The sequence below is a fragment of the Eubalaena glacialis genome, chromosome 9 (genome assembly GCF_028564815.1).
Source record: "Eubalaena glacialis isolate mEubGla1 chromosome 9, mEubGla1.1.hap2.+ XY, whole genome shotgun sequence".
NCBI classification, from domain to species: domain Eukaryota; kingdom Metazoa; phylum Chordata; class Mammalia; order Artiodactyla; family Balaenidae; genus Eubalaena; species Eubalaena glacialis.
Window position 1 is genome coordinate 120,085,063 of NC_083724.1, and position 19,229 is coordinate 120,104,291.

General features: G+C 36.5%; 1 protein-coding gene across 1 annotated transcript in view; it reads right to left on the reverse strand.

Moving 5' to 3' along the window:
* The window catches only part of GALNTL6 (polypeptide N-acetylgalactosaminyltransferase like 6), a 1,192,984-nt gene that overhangs the window by 665,775 nt on the left and 507,980 nt on the right, over nucleotides 1-19,229 (reverse strand). Inside the window, exon 3 of the mRNA XM_061199500.1 lies at nucleotides 17,320-17,458. Coding sequence (XP_061055483.1) covers nucleotides 17,320-17,458 — 139 coding nt within the window. The remainder of the gene's footprint in view (nucleotides 1-17,319; nucleotides 17,459-19,229) is intronic.

Here is a 19,229-nt window from a genome sequence, read left to right on the forward strand (position 1 = left end):
TTTCCCTTGAAACTTCCTTTTTGATATATCGATTACTTAAAAATGTGTTTTTTACTTCCAATTGAATGGCGATATTCCTGTTATCTTCCTGTCATTTAATTTTTAATTTAATTCTATTATTATGGTCAGAGAATATACTTTGTATGATTTCAATCTTTTCAAACTTGTAGTCTTTGTTTTATGACCCAGGATATGGCCTGACTTGATGAGTGTTTCATGCACACTTGAGAAGAATATATATTCTGCTGTTTTGAGGTTGAGTTTTTTCTGTTTTATCTTTACATATTATATTTCCCCTTTTCTACATTCTTTGGGTTATTTTTCCATCTTTTAGTACTCTATTTTAATGCATCCATTGTGATTTTGATGTTATTTTGCATAATATTTTAGTGGTAGCTTTAGGGATTACAAAATACATACTTTCTGTTTCAAGTCTATTTAGAATTAATACCGTACCACTTCACTTTTATATAATATACAAATCTTATTACCATATAGGTCCCTTTACACCCTCTCTTTTATGCTATAGTTGTCTTACATGTTTATATACATGGAAAACCATCAGGAATACTGTATTTTTGTTTTCAACTGTCAAACATGTTTTCAGGAACTCAAGAACTCGGCATTATTTTATTGCTGTTTTGAATTCTCATGTCCTTCCCTCCTCCACCTATTGCTATTTTTTTCCACACTGTCAATTAGCTGGACCATACATCTGTATAGGTCTGATAGTTGAGTTCAGTGGGATGACAGTAGCTTGTGTTTACTCCTTCTTCTCCAGAAACCAGAATGCTGTTGGGAGGCTATTAATTACAGATGTCACATATTTTTTTTTAATAAATTTATTTATTTTATTTTTGGCTGCGTTGGGTCTTCGTTGTTGCTCGTGGGCTTTTCTCTAGTTGTGGCGAGCGGGGACTACTCTTCGTTGCGGTGCGTGGGCTTCTCAATGCAGTGGCTTCTCTTGTTGCAGAGCACGGGCTCTAGGTGTGCGGGCTTCAGTAGTTGTGGCACATGGGCTCAGTAGCTGTGGCTCGTGGGCTCTAGAGCACAGGCTCAGTAGTTGTGGCTCGTGGACTTAGTTGCTCTGCGGCATGTGGGATCTTCCCAGACCAGGGCTCGGAACCTGTGTCCCCTGTATTGGCAGGCAGATTCTTAACCATTGCGTCACCAGGGAAGCTCCAGATGTCGTATATTTGATAGCTATAGTGATATTCAGATTTTCTGCTTCATTTTACGACATTTTCCATTGAATTGTCAAGAAAATTTTACATTTCACCTAACTGTCAAATTTTTTGCATGATGATGTTTATAATATCCCTTTATTATAACTTAAATGTCTATTGGAAGTTGAATAATACCCATTCTTTCATACTGATATTGGTACTTGGTAGTTTCTCCCTCTTTTGTTTTTCCTTAGAGATAACTGCTGGGGATTTAGAAATTTTATTAATCCATTCAAAATTCTAAATTTTGAATATATAACCTTTTTGACAAAGTCATAGATTATTTCCTTTTTTATACTTATTTACCTAGATGATTAATTTGAAAATTTTCATACTTAATTTAAACATTTAAACCTATACATTTTCCTATAAGCAGTGCTTTATATGTAAAGCCTACACACAAGCTTTGGGATGTAGTTACATTAACATTCCACTTGAAATACTTTTTAATTTCTCCAGTTTCACTTTTGACCTGTAGGTAATTCATAAATGTGTTATTTAATTTCTAAATATTTGCAACTTTTCTGCATATATTATTTTTATTGATTTTTAATTTAATTCAAATTTGGTCAGAGAACATATTCAGATTATTCAATCTATTGAAATTTATTGAGTTGTTTATTCATAAACTTAGGTCTATTTGGGTAAATGTTCCATGTGCCACTGAAAAACAAAGGTTGATTACAAAATTATTGACTGTAGGATTCAATAAATGTAAGTAAATTAAGCCAACTTATAGATTTATATATATATATATATACACACACACGCACATACATATATCCTTCATGTGAAACATATAACACTTGGGACATTTTTCATGTAATGCTAGATGTACTAAAATGTTATTGCATAGTAATGATAATAATAAACAGGCAGGGAGTTATATTTTGGGCTTCCTTTAGGGCCCAACATTCGAAATGTTTATGATTTTGTTCTATTTTGTAACAATCATGAAAATTCTCTGAAATGGTGATAAAAAGAGTGCCAACCCAGTTCCAGTCAGTTTAACTGGGATACGTGTGGGAGGGAAAACAATTCAAAATACTACAGTGTTTGACCTCATGGCTAATGCAGACTAGGTTTTTTTTTTTTTTTTTTTTTGTACCTTTTGACCACCTTTTGATACATTTACAAGTTCCAGTTTACAGCACCTTGGACAGACCCTAAATTAAGTGATTTATTACCTGTCTATCAAAATCCTTGTAAAGTGCCTTTCCTGATAGATGACAATTCAGACAATTGTGTGAAGTTCTGTTTTAAACAGATTTCCTAACAAGATTAGGAATTATCAGAATAGCTAAGTGTATTATTGTTAGTGAACCACAATTTTTTAAATCTTATCAAAGAAATCGTTTATGTTCAGGAAGGGAAGAAAACGTCTTTATTTTCTTTTAACTTTTTGCCATTGTATGCCTTCTTGCAAAGCCATTTTGGTTCAGCTAAAGTTCTCTCGGTCTCATTCTCAATTGTAACAGAATAAAATGTCAACCTGGCATCTGGCTACTGCCAAGCAGACTATACAGCATATCTGTATGTCATTTCCAAGCACCAATTTACATAGGAATTGTTTTAATGTCAGCTTATTCAATTTTCAATGGCTGGTTTTCGTCACACCGTTTTTCTGTTCTAATCTTGCCATGCCAGTTGGGTTTGATAAAGCAATGATAACTGGTAACCTATTTGCCTTTGACAGGCCTGAAAAATTAGTTTGGGCTGCTGAATATATGTGGGTTTGGGGGTAGGGGAGTGTCATCACTATTTATTAATTTATTTGGGAACTTATTTTGTAAGTTAATAATTTATATGGTACTATGATTAATACTTTAATCTAATATTATATTTTATGCCTATACTAAGGAACGAAAGAGTTCTTTGGTTTATGCAGCTGTGTATTCACTGTGGCAATGGGGCAGAAACACAGTGAACACAGAAGGAAGGGTAAAAGGGGAGACCAGAGATAGGCAGGGACCAGACTACGGAGGTTGGTGTTGGTGTTTTCAGTGCAACAGTGTTGGTGTTGGTGTTGGTGATTTCAGGGAATCTTGTAAGTATTTTAGACAGAAGGGAGGGGAAATGTTCTGCCCTAGTTCTCAAGGCTCACTGCAGCTAACTCTGCTGAATGCACAGCACAGGAGCCAGAGGGAGTGTGTGCGGTCCAGTTATGAAGTTATCCCAGAATTCCAATTAAGAGATGATGGCAGATGTAGTTGAGTTTAAGGGAAGGGATGCTTTCCAGACCCATTTTGGCTTCACATTTTAGAGATGGAATTAATAGGCCTTGGTGGATGAGGTTGGCAAAGAGAGCAAATAAAATGAAGAAACTGACGGCCAGTACGGAGCAACAATGAACTATGACATCTAGTCATCAGATAAAGAGGATCTGTTTGCAGAAGTGACTGAAAGGCACTGGGAGAAAAAGTAAGAGTGTTTCCATTCCTTGAAACAGAGACAAGAATGCTTAAAAATGAGAGGGGGACAAAGTGCACACTGTGCTGTAAAGTTTCACAAGACAAAGACTGTAAAATACTTTGGATTCTGGCAACATGGAAGGCATGAGTGACTTGGGCAAGAAAAATGTTGGTGGCATTGTAGTGTCTGGAGTCAAATTAGGGCTCTGAAGATCTGGTGGAAGCTGAGGAAATCAATATCTATTAGAAGTTGGGGCTGATTGCTGGAGGGAAATACCAGTTATAGGGGTCATTTTACAGATATGGAAGTAGTGATGTTTTTATCATATGGGATTAAATGTAAGCCAGAATAATGAACAAGATATTTTTAAATATTAAAAACTAACTGCTCCACTTTTGTAGAGAAGAAAAAGAATGCTTTCCACAGCAGGAGTTCCAGATTTTTAATGGAATTTTATCAGAAATTAAGTGTTTCTGTTACTGAAACAGTTGAATCTCACAAAAAAAATAATAGGTACTTATCACTACACACCAGTTAGAGAACACTAGAGATTCATACTTATTACATGGATTCAGATGAGAAGGTCTACTGGAGTAATTAATCACTTGATTTGGTAAAAACGAAGTAAATAACGTTATTTGACTAGGAGAAAACTGAGAGTGATTTATCTTTTTTTCAAACAGCTTTACTGAGATATTCACATACCATCTAATTTATTTGTTGTACCAGTTAAACTGTACAATTCATTGATTTTTTAGTTTATCCACAGATATGTGCAACCATTAGCACAACAGATTTTAGAATATATTCATCAACTTAAAAAGAAATCTCATAGCCTTATTATAACTCCCCTGTTCTTTATCCACTCACAGCCCTAGAGACCACTGTTTACTTTCTGTTTCTCAGAGTTTCCTCTTCTGGACATTCATACAAATAAAATATTATGTGGAATTTTGGACCTGTTTTTTTCATTTAGCACAATGTTTTCAATGTTAATCCAAGATGTAGCATTTATTCAGTCATGAAAAGGAATAAAATACTTATAATCTTCCATTTTGTGGATATACCACATTTTGTTTATCCAGTGATTTACTGGTGGATATCTGGGTTGTTTCCACCTTTTGACTATTATGAGTAATGCTGCTATAAACATTCATGTGTACGTTTTGTATGGACATGTTTTCATTTCTCTTGGGTATATTCCTAAAAGGAGAACTGCTAGGTCATATGGTAACTCTGTGTTTAATTATTTTAGGAACTGCTGGAGTATTTTCCAAAGCACTGACACCATTTTACATACCCACTAGCAGCCTACAAGCGTTCTAATTTCTCCACATCCTCACCAACATTTATTATCTGACTTCTCAGTTCCAGTCATTGTAGTGGGTGTGAAGCAGTATCTCATTTTGGTTTTGATTTGTATTTCCCAGATAACTAATGATGTAGAGCATTTTTCATGAAGCTATTGGCAATTTTCATATCCTCCTTGAAGAAATGACTATTCAGATCATATGCCCATACTTCAACGGGGCTGTCTTTTTGTTATTGAATTGTAAGAGTTCTTTATATAATCTAGATACAAGTCCCTTATCAGATACATGATTTGCAAATATTTTCTCCAGTTCTCTGGGTTTCGTTTTGCCTTCCTGATGCTGTCCTTTGAAGCATAAAAGTTTTTAATTTTGATGAAGTCCAATTTATCTATTTTTTCTTTTGTTCCTTGTGCTTTTGGTATCGTATCTAAGAATCCTTTCTCAAATCATAGGTCATGAAGATTTACTTCTGTGTTTTCTTCTGAGTTTCACAGTTTTAGCTCTTACATTGAGGTCATTGATACATTTTGTGCTCATCTTTTGTGGTCTGAGGTAAGGGTCCTACATCATTCTTTTGCAAGTGGCTACCTGGTTGTCCGAGAAGCATTTGTTTAGAAGATCATTCTTTTCACAGTGAATGGTTTTGGCACCCTTGTCAAAAAGTCAATAGATCATGGATGTATAGAACTATTTCTGGACTCTCTGTTATATTCTGTTCATCCATATATCTATCCATATACCACACGATATTGATTACTGTTGACTTGTAATAAATTTGAAATCAGGAAGTGTGTGTTATCCTATTTTGTTGTTGTTCTTCAGGATTGTTTTGGATATTCTGGGTCCCTTGCAATTTCATATGAATTTCAGAATCAGCTCATCGACTTTTTTTTTGTTTTTTTAACATCTTTATTGGAGTATAATTGCTTTACAATGGTGTGTTAATTTCTGTTGTATAACAAAGTGAATCAGTTATACGTATACATATATCCCCATATCCCCTCCATCTTGCGTCTGCCTCCCACCCTCCCTATCCCACCCCTCTAGGTGGTCACAAAGTACCGAGCTGATCTTCCTGTGCTATGCGGCTGCTTCCCACTAGCTATCTATTTTACATTTGGTAGTGTATATATGTCCATGCCACTCTCTCACTTCATCCCAGCTTATACTGCCCCCTCCCCATGTCCTCAAGTCCATTCTCTACATCTGCGTCTTTATTCCTGTCCTGCCCCTAGGTTCTTCAGAACCTTTATTTTAGATTTCATATATATGTGTTAGCATACAGTATTTGTTTTTCTCTTTCTGACTTACTTCACTCTGTATGACAGACTCTAGGTCCATCCACCTCACTACAAATATCTCAGTTTCGTTTCTTTTTATGGCTGAGTAATATTCCATTGTATATCTGTGCCACATCTTCTTTATCCATTCATCTGTTGATGGACACTTAGGTTGCTTCCATGTCCTGGCTATTGTAAATGGTGCTGCAATGAACATTGTGGTAAATGACTCTTTTTGAATTATGGTCTTCTCAGAGAATAGGCCCAGTAGTGGGATTGCTGGGTCATATGGTAGTTCTGTTTCTAGTTTTTTAAGGAACCTCCATACTGTTTTCCATAGTGGCTGTATCACTTAACATTCCCACAAACAGTGCAAGAGGGTTCCCTTTTCTCCACACCCTCTCCAGCATTTATGGTTTGTAGATTTTTTGATGATGGCCATTCTGACCGGTGTGTGGTGATACCTCATTGTAGTTTTGATTTGCATTTCTCTAATGATGAGTAATGTTGAGCATCCTTTCATGTGTTTGTTGGCAATCTGTATATCTTCTTTGGACATTTCTCCAAAGCTTGTCAACTTCTAAAGAGAAGTCAGCTGGGATTCTGACGGGGATTTCTTCGAATCTGTGGCTCACCTTGGAGTGTTCTGCCAAGTTAATATTAACTCTTCTGATTCACAGATATGGGATGTTTCTTCATTTCTGCAATTTCTTTCAACAGCGTTTTGTAGTTTTCAAAGTATAAGTTTTACATCTCTTTTGTTCAATTTATTCCTAAGTATTTTATTCATTTTGATTTTATGGTGAATTGAGTTCTTTAGAGGTATTTTCAGATTATTCACTGCAAGTGTATAAAACTAAAATGATTTTCGTATACTGATGTCATACTCTAATACTTTGCTGACATTATTAGTTCTACTAGTTTTCTTAGCAGATTCCTTATGGTTTTCTATACATTGATAGAAGATTATGTCATCTGCCAATAGAGAAGTTTTAACTCTTCCTTTGCAATTTGGATCCCTTTACTTCTTTTTCTTGCCTAATTGCCTGGACTATATTGTACAGTACAATGTTGTATAGGAGCACTGAGACCAGACATCCATTTCACCTCATGATCTTAGGGGCAATATATCCAGTCTTTCATCACTAAGTATGATGTTAGCTTCCCACAAATGGCAGATTTTCCCACATTTTTAAACAAATAAGCTTAACTATTAATCATTACCTCTTATCTCATTAAACCTCCATGAGATGCAATCCCTATCAAACTACCACTGGCATTTTTCACAGAACTAGAAGAAAAAATTTCACAATTTGTATGGAAACACAAAAGACCCTGAAGAGCCAAAGCAATCTAGAGAATGAAAAATGGACCTGGAGGAATCAGGCTCCCTGACTTCAGACTATACTACAAAGCTACAGTAATCAAGACAGCATGGTACTGGCACAAAAACAGAAATATAGATCAATGGAACAGGATAGAAAGCCCAGAAATAAACCCACACACATATGGTCACCTTATCTTTGATAAAGGAGGCAAGAATATACAGTGGAGAAAAGACAGCCTCTTCAATAAGTGGTGCTGGGAAAACTGGACAGCTACAGGTAAAAGTATGAAATTAGAACACTCCCTAACACCATACACAAAAATAAACTCAAAATGGATTAAAGACCTAAATCTAAGGCCAGACACTATAAAACTCTTAGAGGAAAACATAGGCAGAACACTCTATGACATAAATCACAGCAAGATCCTTTTTGACCCAGCTCCTAGAGAAATGGAAATAAAAACACAAATAAACAAATGGGACCTAATGAAACTTAAAAGCTTTTGCACAGCAAAGGAAACCATAAGCAAGACCAAAAGACAACCCTCAGAATGGGAGAAAATATTTGCAAATGAAGCAACTGACAAAGGATTAATCTCCAAAATTTACAAGCAGCTCATAACACTCTTGCACTGTTGGTGGGAATGTAAATTGATACAGCCACTATGGAGAACAGTATGGAGATTCCTTAAAAAACTAAAAATACAACTACCATATGACCCAGCAATCCCACTACTAGGCATATACCCTGAGAAAACCATAATTCAAAAAGAGTCATGTACCACAATGTTCATTGCAGCTCTATTTACAATAGCCAGGACATGGAAGCAACCTAAGTGTCCATCAACAGACGAATGGATAAAGAAGATGTGGCACATATATACAATGGAATATTACTCAGCCATAAAAAGAAACGAAATTGAGTTATTTGTAGTGAGGTGGATGGACCTAGAGTCTGTCATACAGAGTGAAGTAAATCAGAAAGGGAAAAACAAATATCTTATGCTAACACATATATATGGAATCTAAAAAAAAAAAATAAAGGTTCTGAAGAACCTAGGGGCAGGACAGGAATAAAGATGCAGATGTAGAAAATGGACTTGAGGACATGGGGAGGGGGAGGGGTAAGCTGGGACGAAGTGAGAGAGTGGCATGGACATACATACACTACCAAACATAAAATAGATAGCTAGTGGGAAGCAGCCGCATAGCACAGGGAGATCAGCTCGGTGCTTTGTGACCACGTAGAGGGGTGGGATAGGGAGAGTGGGAGGGAGGGAGATGCAAGAGGGAAGAGATATGGGAATATATGTATATGTATAGCTGATTCACTTTGTTATAAAGCAGAAACTAACACACCATTGTAAAGCAATTATACTCCAATAAAGATGTTAAAAAAAAACAACAAAAAAAATAACTTCCATGAGTGGAAATATTTATAATGAAGAGGGAACAAATTTAGAATTCCTATTGCAATATTAATCTTACAGAACAAAATGCATCAATACATCAAATTTCCATTTTCTTTAAGGAATTAAAATTGCGAATCTATTTGCGTTTCTCAAACTTACGCTTTCGGTTTTATTTATTTGATCCTTATCACATAAGTTTCTCAAACGTGTGCTTTTGGTTTTATTTATTTGATCCTTATCATGGTTACAAAGGATATACTCTGAAATTTAACAGACGATTCTGACTAGAGGTTATTTTTGTTTTATTTGTTTTTCTGGATTTATTCAATACCTAACACTTATTTAATACTTATCACATGATGAACATTATATCATGGGTTGAAGATCACAGAAAATCAAAGTTTTATTGTCAGGGAGCCACTGTTCCAGTGGAAGGCACCAGCCAAAATTTCCAATTCATAATATAGTAGAATAAATCTAAATGTCGTGTATGTGCAATGTCCTATGAGAACAGCTAAAATCATCTGGCAGGCTGGTATCAAAGTAAATGAGATTAATTTTGCAAAAGACAGCATTTTAAAATAAATAAATTGTATTAATTTGAAACAGTGTAAAAGTATAGATAACTTTGGAATCTAGTTGCTAAACAGGAAATGAGAGCACTCCCTTCGATAGCTCAGCTGGTAGAGCAGAGGACTGTAGCACTTCCCCGTATAGTCATCCTTAGGTCACTGGTTTGATTCCGGCTAGAAGGAGGAGTTGATGTTTCACTAACACAATATTGTAAATCAACTACACTAGAATAAAAATTTTAAAAAAAACTTTATATATAGAAAAAAAAGGCAATGAGAGTACTTCAAGCATCTGTGACTTTAGAATTTCACACTGAAATTTCTATATGAGTATCTTAGTTTGTAAGTAGATAACACAAGCAACTAGGCATGGAATATCTACACAGACTCTGTTGTATCTATATTTTTTCTTTTATTGATCTAAATATTATTATCAAACAGTAGACCAATACAGAAATAATTGTCATAATAAATGGCTTTTGGCCTCTGACTTTCATCATTTTAATAATTCTGATGTTAACATAGGTCTATGGTGTAAGACACCATCTTTTTTCAGTTATGGAAAAATTCCCATATCTAAACACTAAAACTCTATGATTACTCAAATGTTAACAAATAATAATCTGATAAGATTGACTCCATGATCAATTCTGGTCTTCTAGTTTGACGTCAAACTTCCAAAAACTAGTTGCTTTTCTGTGAGCTCAATAATTTCTACTTTTCCAGTGGAACTTTAAAATTTGGATGGCTTTGCAGTCACACTGATCGGAGATGCTGACTTTGCCACCAAGGTCACACACAACAGAAATAACTGCCTGAGTTTAAAGCACATTGCTATTTCCTAGTGATGCCATGAAACTGTACACTGATGACTGCCTAGTGAAAACCTAGCAGTTTAACACATCTCTAGTTACGATTTTTCTCTATCACTGATGTTGTAATGCAGTCTCATAGTTAGCTACTATTCTTTTGAATAGATGCGTTCAATTTGGAGCTGTATATACTTGGGGTAATAAAATTACATAAAATTAAAAATACATGTAATAATACGAATATATGTATATATATTCAGGACTGAAATAGATGTCCCATGAATGACAATAATGATCAATCATTAATTGATACTTGATTTTCCAGTCTCTGTGTAATTTAAAAAGCAATTACAGTTTTTGGATCTTAATGAGCTAGTACACTGCAACTCATAAAAACTTCAACCTTTATATTTTTATCCTGATTTGAAGCAGGATAACACAGTAATAAGTGACTAGATTTCGGAGTTTGAGAGCCCTGGTTTGGAGTCAAATTTACATCAATTACCAACAATGGTGACATTGGAAAAGTTATATAACATACTTAGGGTATTTTTAGAAGGTTTTGTGGGTGTGCACAACTTCCCACCGCTACTCTTTCACACCCCCATGCCCTTGTGTTCGTCCCCATGCTACCTTTCAACGAATCTGCTTTATGATCTGTCATTCACTCCAAAGATGAGATGTCTGACAACTCTTGAACTGTTGTCTATCCTTGGAGGATTTTCATTTCAACAGGGATACATCTTTAGTTATAGTGATAAAAACTCTTCCATGTCTTTCAGGCTTTAGCCAATGGAAGAGATACTTGTACACATTTCTGTTGTTATTCTATCATGGCTTTTCTTTAATGGCCCTTGGAAACAGACTAATGGCTACACTAGGTTGCATAAGCCGGCTTTCAAAAAATATTATTCAAATAATTATTCAGTTCTTCAAAACAACTGCAGTTTTGAAAGGTTACTTCCTATCTGTTGTTCCTGGTCATTCCTCCCTCAATCTGCTGCTTAGGAGTTAACTGTTTTGTCTTTTTTCAGTCATACTGAGCTATACACTAGGCTAGAGCAGGATTTGATTCAAAGGATACATTTCCAGCCTCTTCCACAGCAGTATTCCCACCTGACTGGAGTGCACAAGTCCTTTAGCTTAATTTGCTTCAGAATTGACTTGTGAACTTGTGGAAGAAAGATACTTCATTAACTTCACAAGTAAATCATAATGAAAACATGAAAGGCAGGCAGTGCCTCCCCAGCTTTTAAGTAGCCTTTGAACTTGAGAAATTTTAAGAAAATCCTTGCACATTTTTGGATGGCTAACCTCAAACATTTCTGTGGATGAGTTCTAACATTCAACAGCCCAGAGTCAGAGCAGTTAAATCACACTTTCTATTTCACACACAATTAAAATAAATACCAACCTATCACATTCACTACATTAAACTAAAATACATTGGACACACAAAATTATTTTTCCTAATAAACTCAAAACTGACTCCCAAAATTTAATCGTTTTTACAATTTATGCTTTTGAATTGTAGTTCACTTGATCTCTTTATATTTTATCTCATGATATGAATGCAAAAGAAGGAAGGAAATCAGAAGGAGAATCATCAGAAGAAAAAGAAATAACTGAATAGATCATGGTGCAGCTGATCTGGTAAACCTGGCACCAATCTTATTTATCGTAATACTCTGTGAGAGACATAAAGAAAGTTAGCACTCTGACTTAGTAAAGTGGGTAAGTAGAAATTCAAAATGACAACTGCCTGCCTCAGCATCACGGTCCAAGTCAGGAAAGTTAACTTTGTAATAATTACTATTCAACATAATTTCCAGAAGACATGATTAGACTTACAGTCTAATTGAAAAAAAAAATTACTCCAAATCTGTGTATATCGAGAATTTGCCTTTCTCCTTGTATACAAAGTAGATACTGTGCCCTATTCATCCAGGGAGGAGGTCCTTTTCCTCCACAGATGGTCCCGTGTGGAGGGGCAGCCGTTATGCTAACACCCCACCCTCTCTCCATCCATCCTCCCACACATCCCTTCCAGGAGAAGGAAAGACACGACCGCTGAGTTTGAGTTACAGAGTTTATCATGCTTGCCTCAGCTTCTGCTTCAGTTTTGTGCACGGGAACCCACTTGGGTGCAGAGACCAGACATCTCCCTCTGCCCTCCATGCCCGAAGTTCTACAATTGTCCTTTGGTTGTCGGCAATGTCTGTGACTGGAAGGCTGAATGCGCCTCCTTCTGCAGTTTGATATTAGGAATCACACTTGGCCCAGGTCTAAACCACGCCCACCAATAGACTCTGATCAATGATAAAGGTAGGGGCTTCCCTGGTGGCGCAGTGGTTAGGAATCCGCCAGCCAATGCAGGGAACACGGGTTCGAGCGCTGGTCCGGGAAGATCCCACATGCCGCGGAGCAACTAAGCTCGTGCGCCACAACTACTGAGCCCACACATCACAACTACTGAGCCTGCGCTCTAGAGCCCACAAGCCACAACTACTGAAGCCCGCACGCCTAGAGCCTGTGCTCCGCAACAAGAGAAGCCACCGCAATGAGAAGCCCGCGCACCGCAACGAAGAGCAGCCCCTGCTCGCCAGAACTAGAGAAAGCCCACGCGCAGCAACAAAGACCCAATGCAGCCAAAAATAAACAAATAAATAAACAAATAAAAATAAAGGTAATACTTTACTTTCAAACCATTTCTGGGACAATCTCTCCATTGGTTTTGAAATTGCGCAGAGAGCAGGGTTGTGACAGATTAGTCTGATATATCTGCAACACTGCTGAAAGCAATCACATAATGCTATCATGACAAGAGGTTGTCAAAATTCTCCTAAATGTTTTCAAGAGATGAGATCTCTCAGAATTTTCTCTTAAAATTCAATATCTTGTTTGTTGTCAAGGCATGAAGCTAAAACTTCCTTATCTTGGGAATATAAGTTAAACCAAAAGGAAAATTTAAATGAAAAGGAAAAGCCACAATTCAGAGTAGAACTACTTTAACTCAAAAATATCTCAGCCACTCAGCCGCCTTATAAAGTGCATCGTAATTAATGTGGATGCATATGAACAGGTATCTGGATTCTTTTCCAAGAGCAAAAAATGAACCTTACATCAATGATGCATTTACCTGAATTCTCTGCAAAGTTGATCTCAACTCTCTGCAAAGCTGATCTCAACTCTCATGAATAATAATTCATGACTCTTATGTGTCCTAATCTCACACACTGCCTGTTTTCATAAATGTAATTTCTTCTTACACACATTAATTCTAGCATGGTTTGGGAGTACTTGTGGTAACTGCTGATACATGTATTCATATCCAGGGAGTAATACTTGCTCAACTATTCTTTAGTTTTACCTTGTTAACAATATATTCATGCATAAGTTTATCAGAATTTCTTTTCTATGCAGGTCATCCTTCCATGGTTTTCTTTCCCCTTATTTTATATGTATTTTGTACTCTAAATACATACTTTAGAGTCAAAATAAGATGTTCTACAGCATACAAAGGTGTGACATCCCAATGGGTGACTGAATACAAAGAAAATGCACAATCAAAATACAGGTGGGGAAAAACTAACCAGGCCAGCCAGATATCCAGTGACTGGGCATTTGTCATGCAGAAGCTCTCATAGTAAAATTCTTATCGACATTGCATTAGATAAAACGGAAAAAATAAGATGTTCTAAGGACAGGTTGAACTCAGGTGCTCTGAGATTGAGCCCAGGTACTACGGATATAGACATAATTAGGGAGTAACTGAAGAAAACAGTGAGTATTTAAACTATCAACATATAGATACGTCTCCAAAAAAGTACGAAAGTCAACCAAAAGTGTCAGGCTATGACTATGGAAGAAGAGGTAGAAAATTGGACAAGACCAAAGCATAGATGGCATGAAAAACTAAAATGTAATTTACAAGATAAGGGGATGCTAAAAAAAAATTGGAAAAAAAACACAAGAAATTCAAAATGTAAGTTAAAAGACTGAAATTTATTATTAGGATATAAGCAAAAATGATCTTGTTCTGTATAGATTGAAATTACTGCACACACGCCAACTGACTTTCCTTTATCTATGCTTCCTACTTAATGGGAATCTATTACTGATTCAATGAAATAACAAAGCCAACAGAAAGCTGTTCATTTTTATGCTAGTGAAGAAGTAAGCAGTGAGACAAATAAAAGTGCTCTCTGGATTGGGATTTCTGAAGTAATTCATGTTCTAAATATTGCTCACCGTGGACTGAACTGTGCACTAAGCATGTCCAAGCACCTAGAACCATGAACATTTCTGAGAATATGAAGAGGTAAAGAGCATGGGCATATACACAGAGACTCTTCTATCATGTAGAGCAGCGTAGCAAGAACCACGATGATGTGTTTTGGAATAACGATCAAGTTCAGGAAAATTGCAAGATGGTATTCCCGGATATGTTCCACTGCAAAATCCTAAAGCAAAGAAAAATAAAGTCCTCTCTCCTGGCACTCTGAGCCGGTAGTTGGAATTGGCTGACTGCAAATGCAAAGTTTCTTAGAACTGTTAACGTTTGATTATAAAAGTCACACACCTTTTGCATTCTCTTCCATAGATTCTGTCAATATAAACAAGCCATGGTCAATTACCTGCAGCCTCCTTAAACTGATAACACTGGAATCTGTGTCCAGCTGCTTTTACAATTTCAAGGACAGAGTTACATACTCCTGTAATTATCTGTGCCTGCATTTTGGGAAGCACAACCGAGGTCAAAAGCATAGGACTTGAATCAGCGGGATCCCTGTAAGACTTTCTTTGGCTTCCAGTTTCCCGCAGGTGGCACGCTGACAAAATCAGAGGCATCATCTACTCTCGCTTCCTGCATTACTGAGAGTCGGAAACGGGAATAACCAAGCAAACGACCGTTCCTGGGATCTCAACACTTAACACGCTGCTGGCGTGCTTCTCCAATCTTCTGTTAAGATGGTTTGAGCTCTCTTCTTGGTATCATTTTACCAGCGTCTGTCCTATTACATATCCAGCCTCAGGAAGTAAGTAAGAATATGGTCACACACCATGTTTTAGCCATATTTTTCTTCCCTAACATTCAGAAAGATACCCTCCAATACTACAAATTTAGTAGCTCTGATAAACTTTTCAAAATGTTTTTCTTTCCATCTTCTTCTCCATTATTGCCTAAGAATATCTTTTCTCAAAAGGTGGTAGGGACATTGAAAATATACTCTCTGTGGAGAATGGGAACATCAGCCTTCTTTTGACTTCCATGGTTTTCTGCACTGTTTTCATCTGCAAATATTTCCACTTGAATACACATGAAAAGATTAGCAGTGTCGGGGTGGGGTGGATGGAAATTATGCTCTGAGCATATTTATTATGCCAACAATGCAATTTAATGCATCTTTGATGGTGTGCAATTAGGTATTAAAATTTCTCATAACTAGAAACGTTCTCAGTCAGTGGGAATTACCGTAGATAATTTCAGGTGACATGGGAATAATTTTGCTAGATAGAAGGCCTAGACCAATATATAAAGCATTCAGCTTAGGGGAAAATGGATTTTTTCTTCACATTAATTCTTTGCTTAACACTATTGGGAAATGCAAATTCACATAAAACCTAAGGAGCAAACCAGTAATTTTTTTTATATTTTAAAACCAAATTTATAAAGACACAATATGGCAACTAAAAAATAGTCCTCCAAACCACAATGTACTGATTTGTTTTTCCCTAATGGGTTAATTATTTTTGCACAAGGAGATTTACATAATGTACGTTACTGGTTTAATTTAGATTTCTAGTCCTCGTTTCATTTATGCCCTTTATTTTCTCCGAGTTTCTTTCTCTCACACCAATGATTCTAAAGGAAGATGAACTGCAAAAGTCAATATACTCTATTAGCTGGATAGATTTATCAAATATGCATGACAACGCCACAACTTCAAATTCTGCCCACATTCTATGTGCTTGGCATACTTTTGGCATAGCATATGCTAATAAGAAAACCATAACAGACTAGAAAAAAAAGTACATTAAGCAATGTTAGGATTAGACAGGGGTGGACAGAGAGAAGAAGGCTTTCAGCCAACTGTAGGGAATATTCTCCTTGTTTCCATTCAGACTATAATATTTAGCTACAATTCAGTAAAAACTGAGCCCACTGTCAATTGACAAGCCACAAGCAATTCCTAAGTGATGGGGAATTGAGCAACCAAGCATTACCTTTAGATTATGGATGCACTCATGTTAGGCACTTTCTAAGAAAACGTAACAACAATGGCACTGATATGGCCGAGGTGAGAATGCAGTCGGTCGAAGGCACGCACATGTAGACAGTTCTGACAGCACTAATTACTGGAGAAAAACGTGAGCTTCATAATGTACATGACCAAACGCAAAGTTATAGATGTCATCTGAAAGCATTTCGGTTTAAATGGAGATCATACCGCCAACTCAATAATGAAAATGGATATTAAGTTTTTGAGAGTCAACAGTGACTCTTTTGGAATTTTAAAGGTTATTTCAATTTAAATAAGAAGTATTTAAGATTATGTTGGTTACTTATTTTATATATAGTAGAGTATATATCCCAAACTCCTAATTTATCTGCCCCCCACCTTTCCCCTTTGGTAACCATTAAGTTTCTTTAGGGAAAAGAATCTGAAAAAGAATATATACACACACACACACACACATACACATTATATACATATATACACAAACATAAAACTGAATCACTTTGCTGTACATCTGAAACTAACACAACATTGTAAATCAACTATACTTCAATAAAAAAACAAAAAACAAAAAATATATATGATTATAGAGTATAAACAGCTTCTATAAAATTAATAGGGCAAAGTTTTTCATTGTGTATCTCACCATGATGTACATCAACCATATGAATCAAAACAGACAAAAAAAAAAACCGCTCTGCACAGAGGTGAGCTGATACTCACTTTGCGTGGCGGATATCTGGCAGGGACCTCTCTAGAGCAATGTTGTTGCTGACAAAAATATTGAAACCATTTTCCCTGTAAGCTGAGTCATCGTGGTCCTCTTCAGTGAGGGGGTAAGGTTTCCCATGTTCACCTTTCCCTAGCAGGAGAAGAGAAAAAGGGATTATTGTCTGTGTAAAAACCATTTCATCTTCTAGAACAGATAATAAGACGTGAATGCGTGTGTTTCTTTAGTTGCCTGTTACTATGCTCCAAAGAAAGCTCTAGCAGCAAGATTTTATTATATTATTTTATTTTATTTAGAGAGACACTCATGATAAAAAGCAAGCAACACAGAAGTAAAAAGTATAATCTTATCTCTCAGAGAAAACCACTGCTAAGAGTTTATGTGTATGTTTGCTAACATTTGTATACAGATTCTAATATACATACTGCCTTATAATTTGATTTTCTCCAACATAACTGTATAAAAGCCATCATTTCATTGAGTTCTGCTAGTTGATATTATTTCATTGCATCCCAATTTACACTATTCTGCTGAAGATATATTTTTAAGTTATTTCCAATTTTACATATTATAAACAATGTTAAAATAAACATATTTGCTTAATATTCCTAGTTAGGTATACTTGGAAGCAGTGGAGGGGTGTAAATTTTATTTTACAAATAAAATTGCCAGACTACCTTTAGAGTGAGTAGATAGTTTTCACACATCCCCAGAAGCATTAGATACTATTTTGAAATTTACTGGTAAAAATATATTTTAGTCACACATTTGCCTTCTCTTGACTAATAATAAAATTAATTTTACATACATTTATCATTTGTATTTCTTACATTGTAAAATGATTGTTCGGAGATTTTAAAAAACAGTTTCTTTTAAGAGCAATTTACATATTATGTTTGCTAAAGCTTTCTTAATTACGTACATTGTAAATATTTTGTAGGTTTCTTTTAGTTAAATCTAATTTAAGGCTTCTGTTTTCTGGTTCTGCAGGTAAGGAGTTGGAAGTTTCCACTCTGTCTTGACAACCAATTCAAAGCTGAACAGACTGAAAAAACCAACAGCTCTTCTTGGATCCGGAAGAGAGGAGAGGACACAGGGCAACAGAGACAGACGGGGGAGTACAGGAGCTAAGGCTTACCAGAGCAGGGGCTCATGAGTGGAAATACCAGGAACCAGTGCCAGGGTAGGAAAACCTGAACCGTAATTGACAAATTGCTGGGGGCTCTGAGCAGACAAGTCAGAGAAGTAAAAACCTTCTGGAGGACCCAGTCATAGAGAGGCTCCAATTTTATGGAAATTTATCTCTGGGAGCTCAACCAAGTTCCCAGCGTAAGTACTGAAGAAAACTTCTCTTGAGCTTCTGGCAGGAGGAGGAGAGAAGGAACCATTGTGAAATACGTCAGAGCACCCCGGTGTTCTCAATAAGGCCTGCCCTCAGGGGAAACTAGTTAACCAGAGCCCCACCTGCTCTGGTGTATCCTGTAGAGCCAAATTGACCCAAGAGAAGGGAAATTCCTGACTCTAGCCCGCTCTAACCATTCTGCCCAAGTGCAGAGAAAAATCTTAAGAAACTGCTGCAAAATTCACAGTTCAGAAGCCCAGGGTCACTAGAAGACTGAGATCTAATCACGAGACTGTGGGCACACCCCTCCCACCACACCTCTACACCACATCATGAAAGGCTTATTTCTAGCAATTCCTTTCATCTGGTTCATCATGTCCAGCTATCAAGGAAAAAATCACAAGGCATGCCAAAAGGCAAAATCACAATTTGAAGAGACTGGAGAGACGGAGCAAGCATCAGAATCAGACATAGCAGGGATGTAAGAATTACCAGACTGGGAATTTTAAACAACTGTGGTTAATATACTAAGGGTCCTAACAGGTGAGTAGAGAACATGCA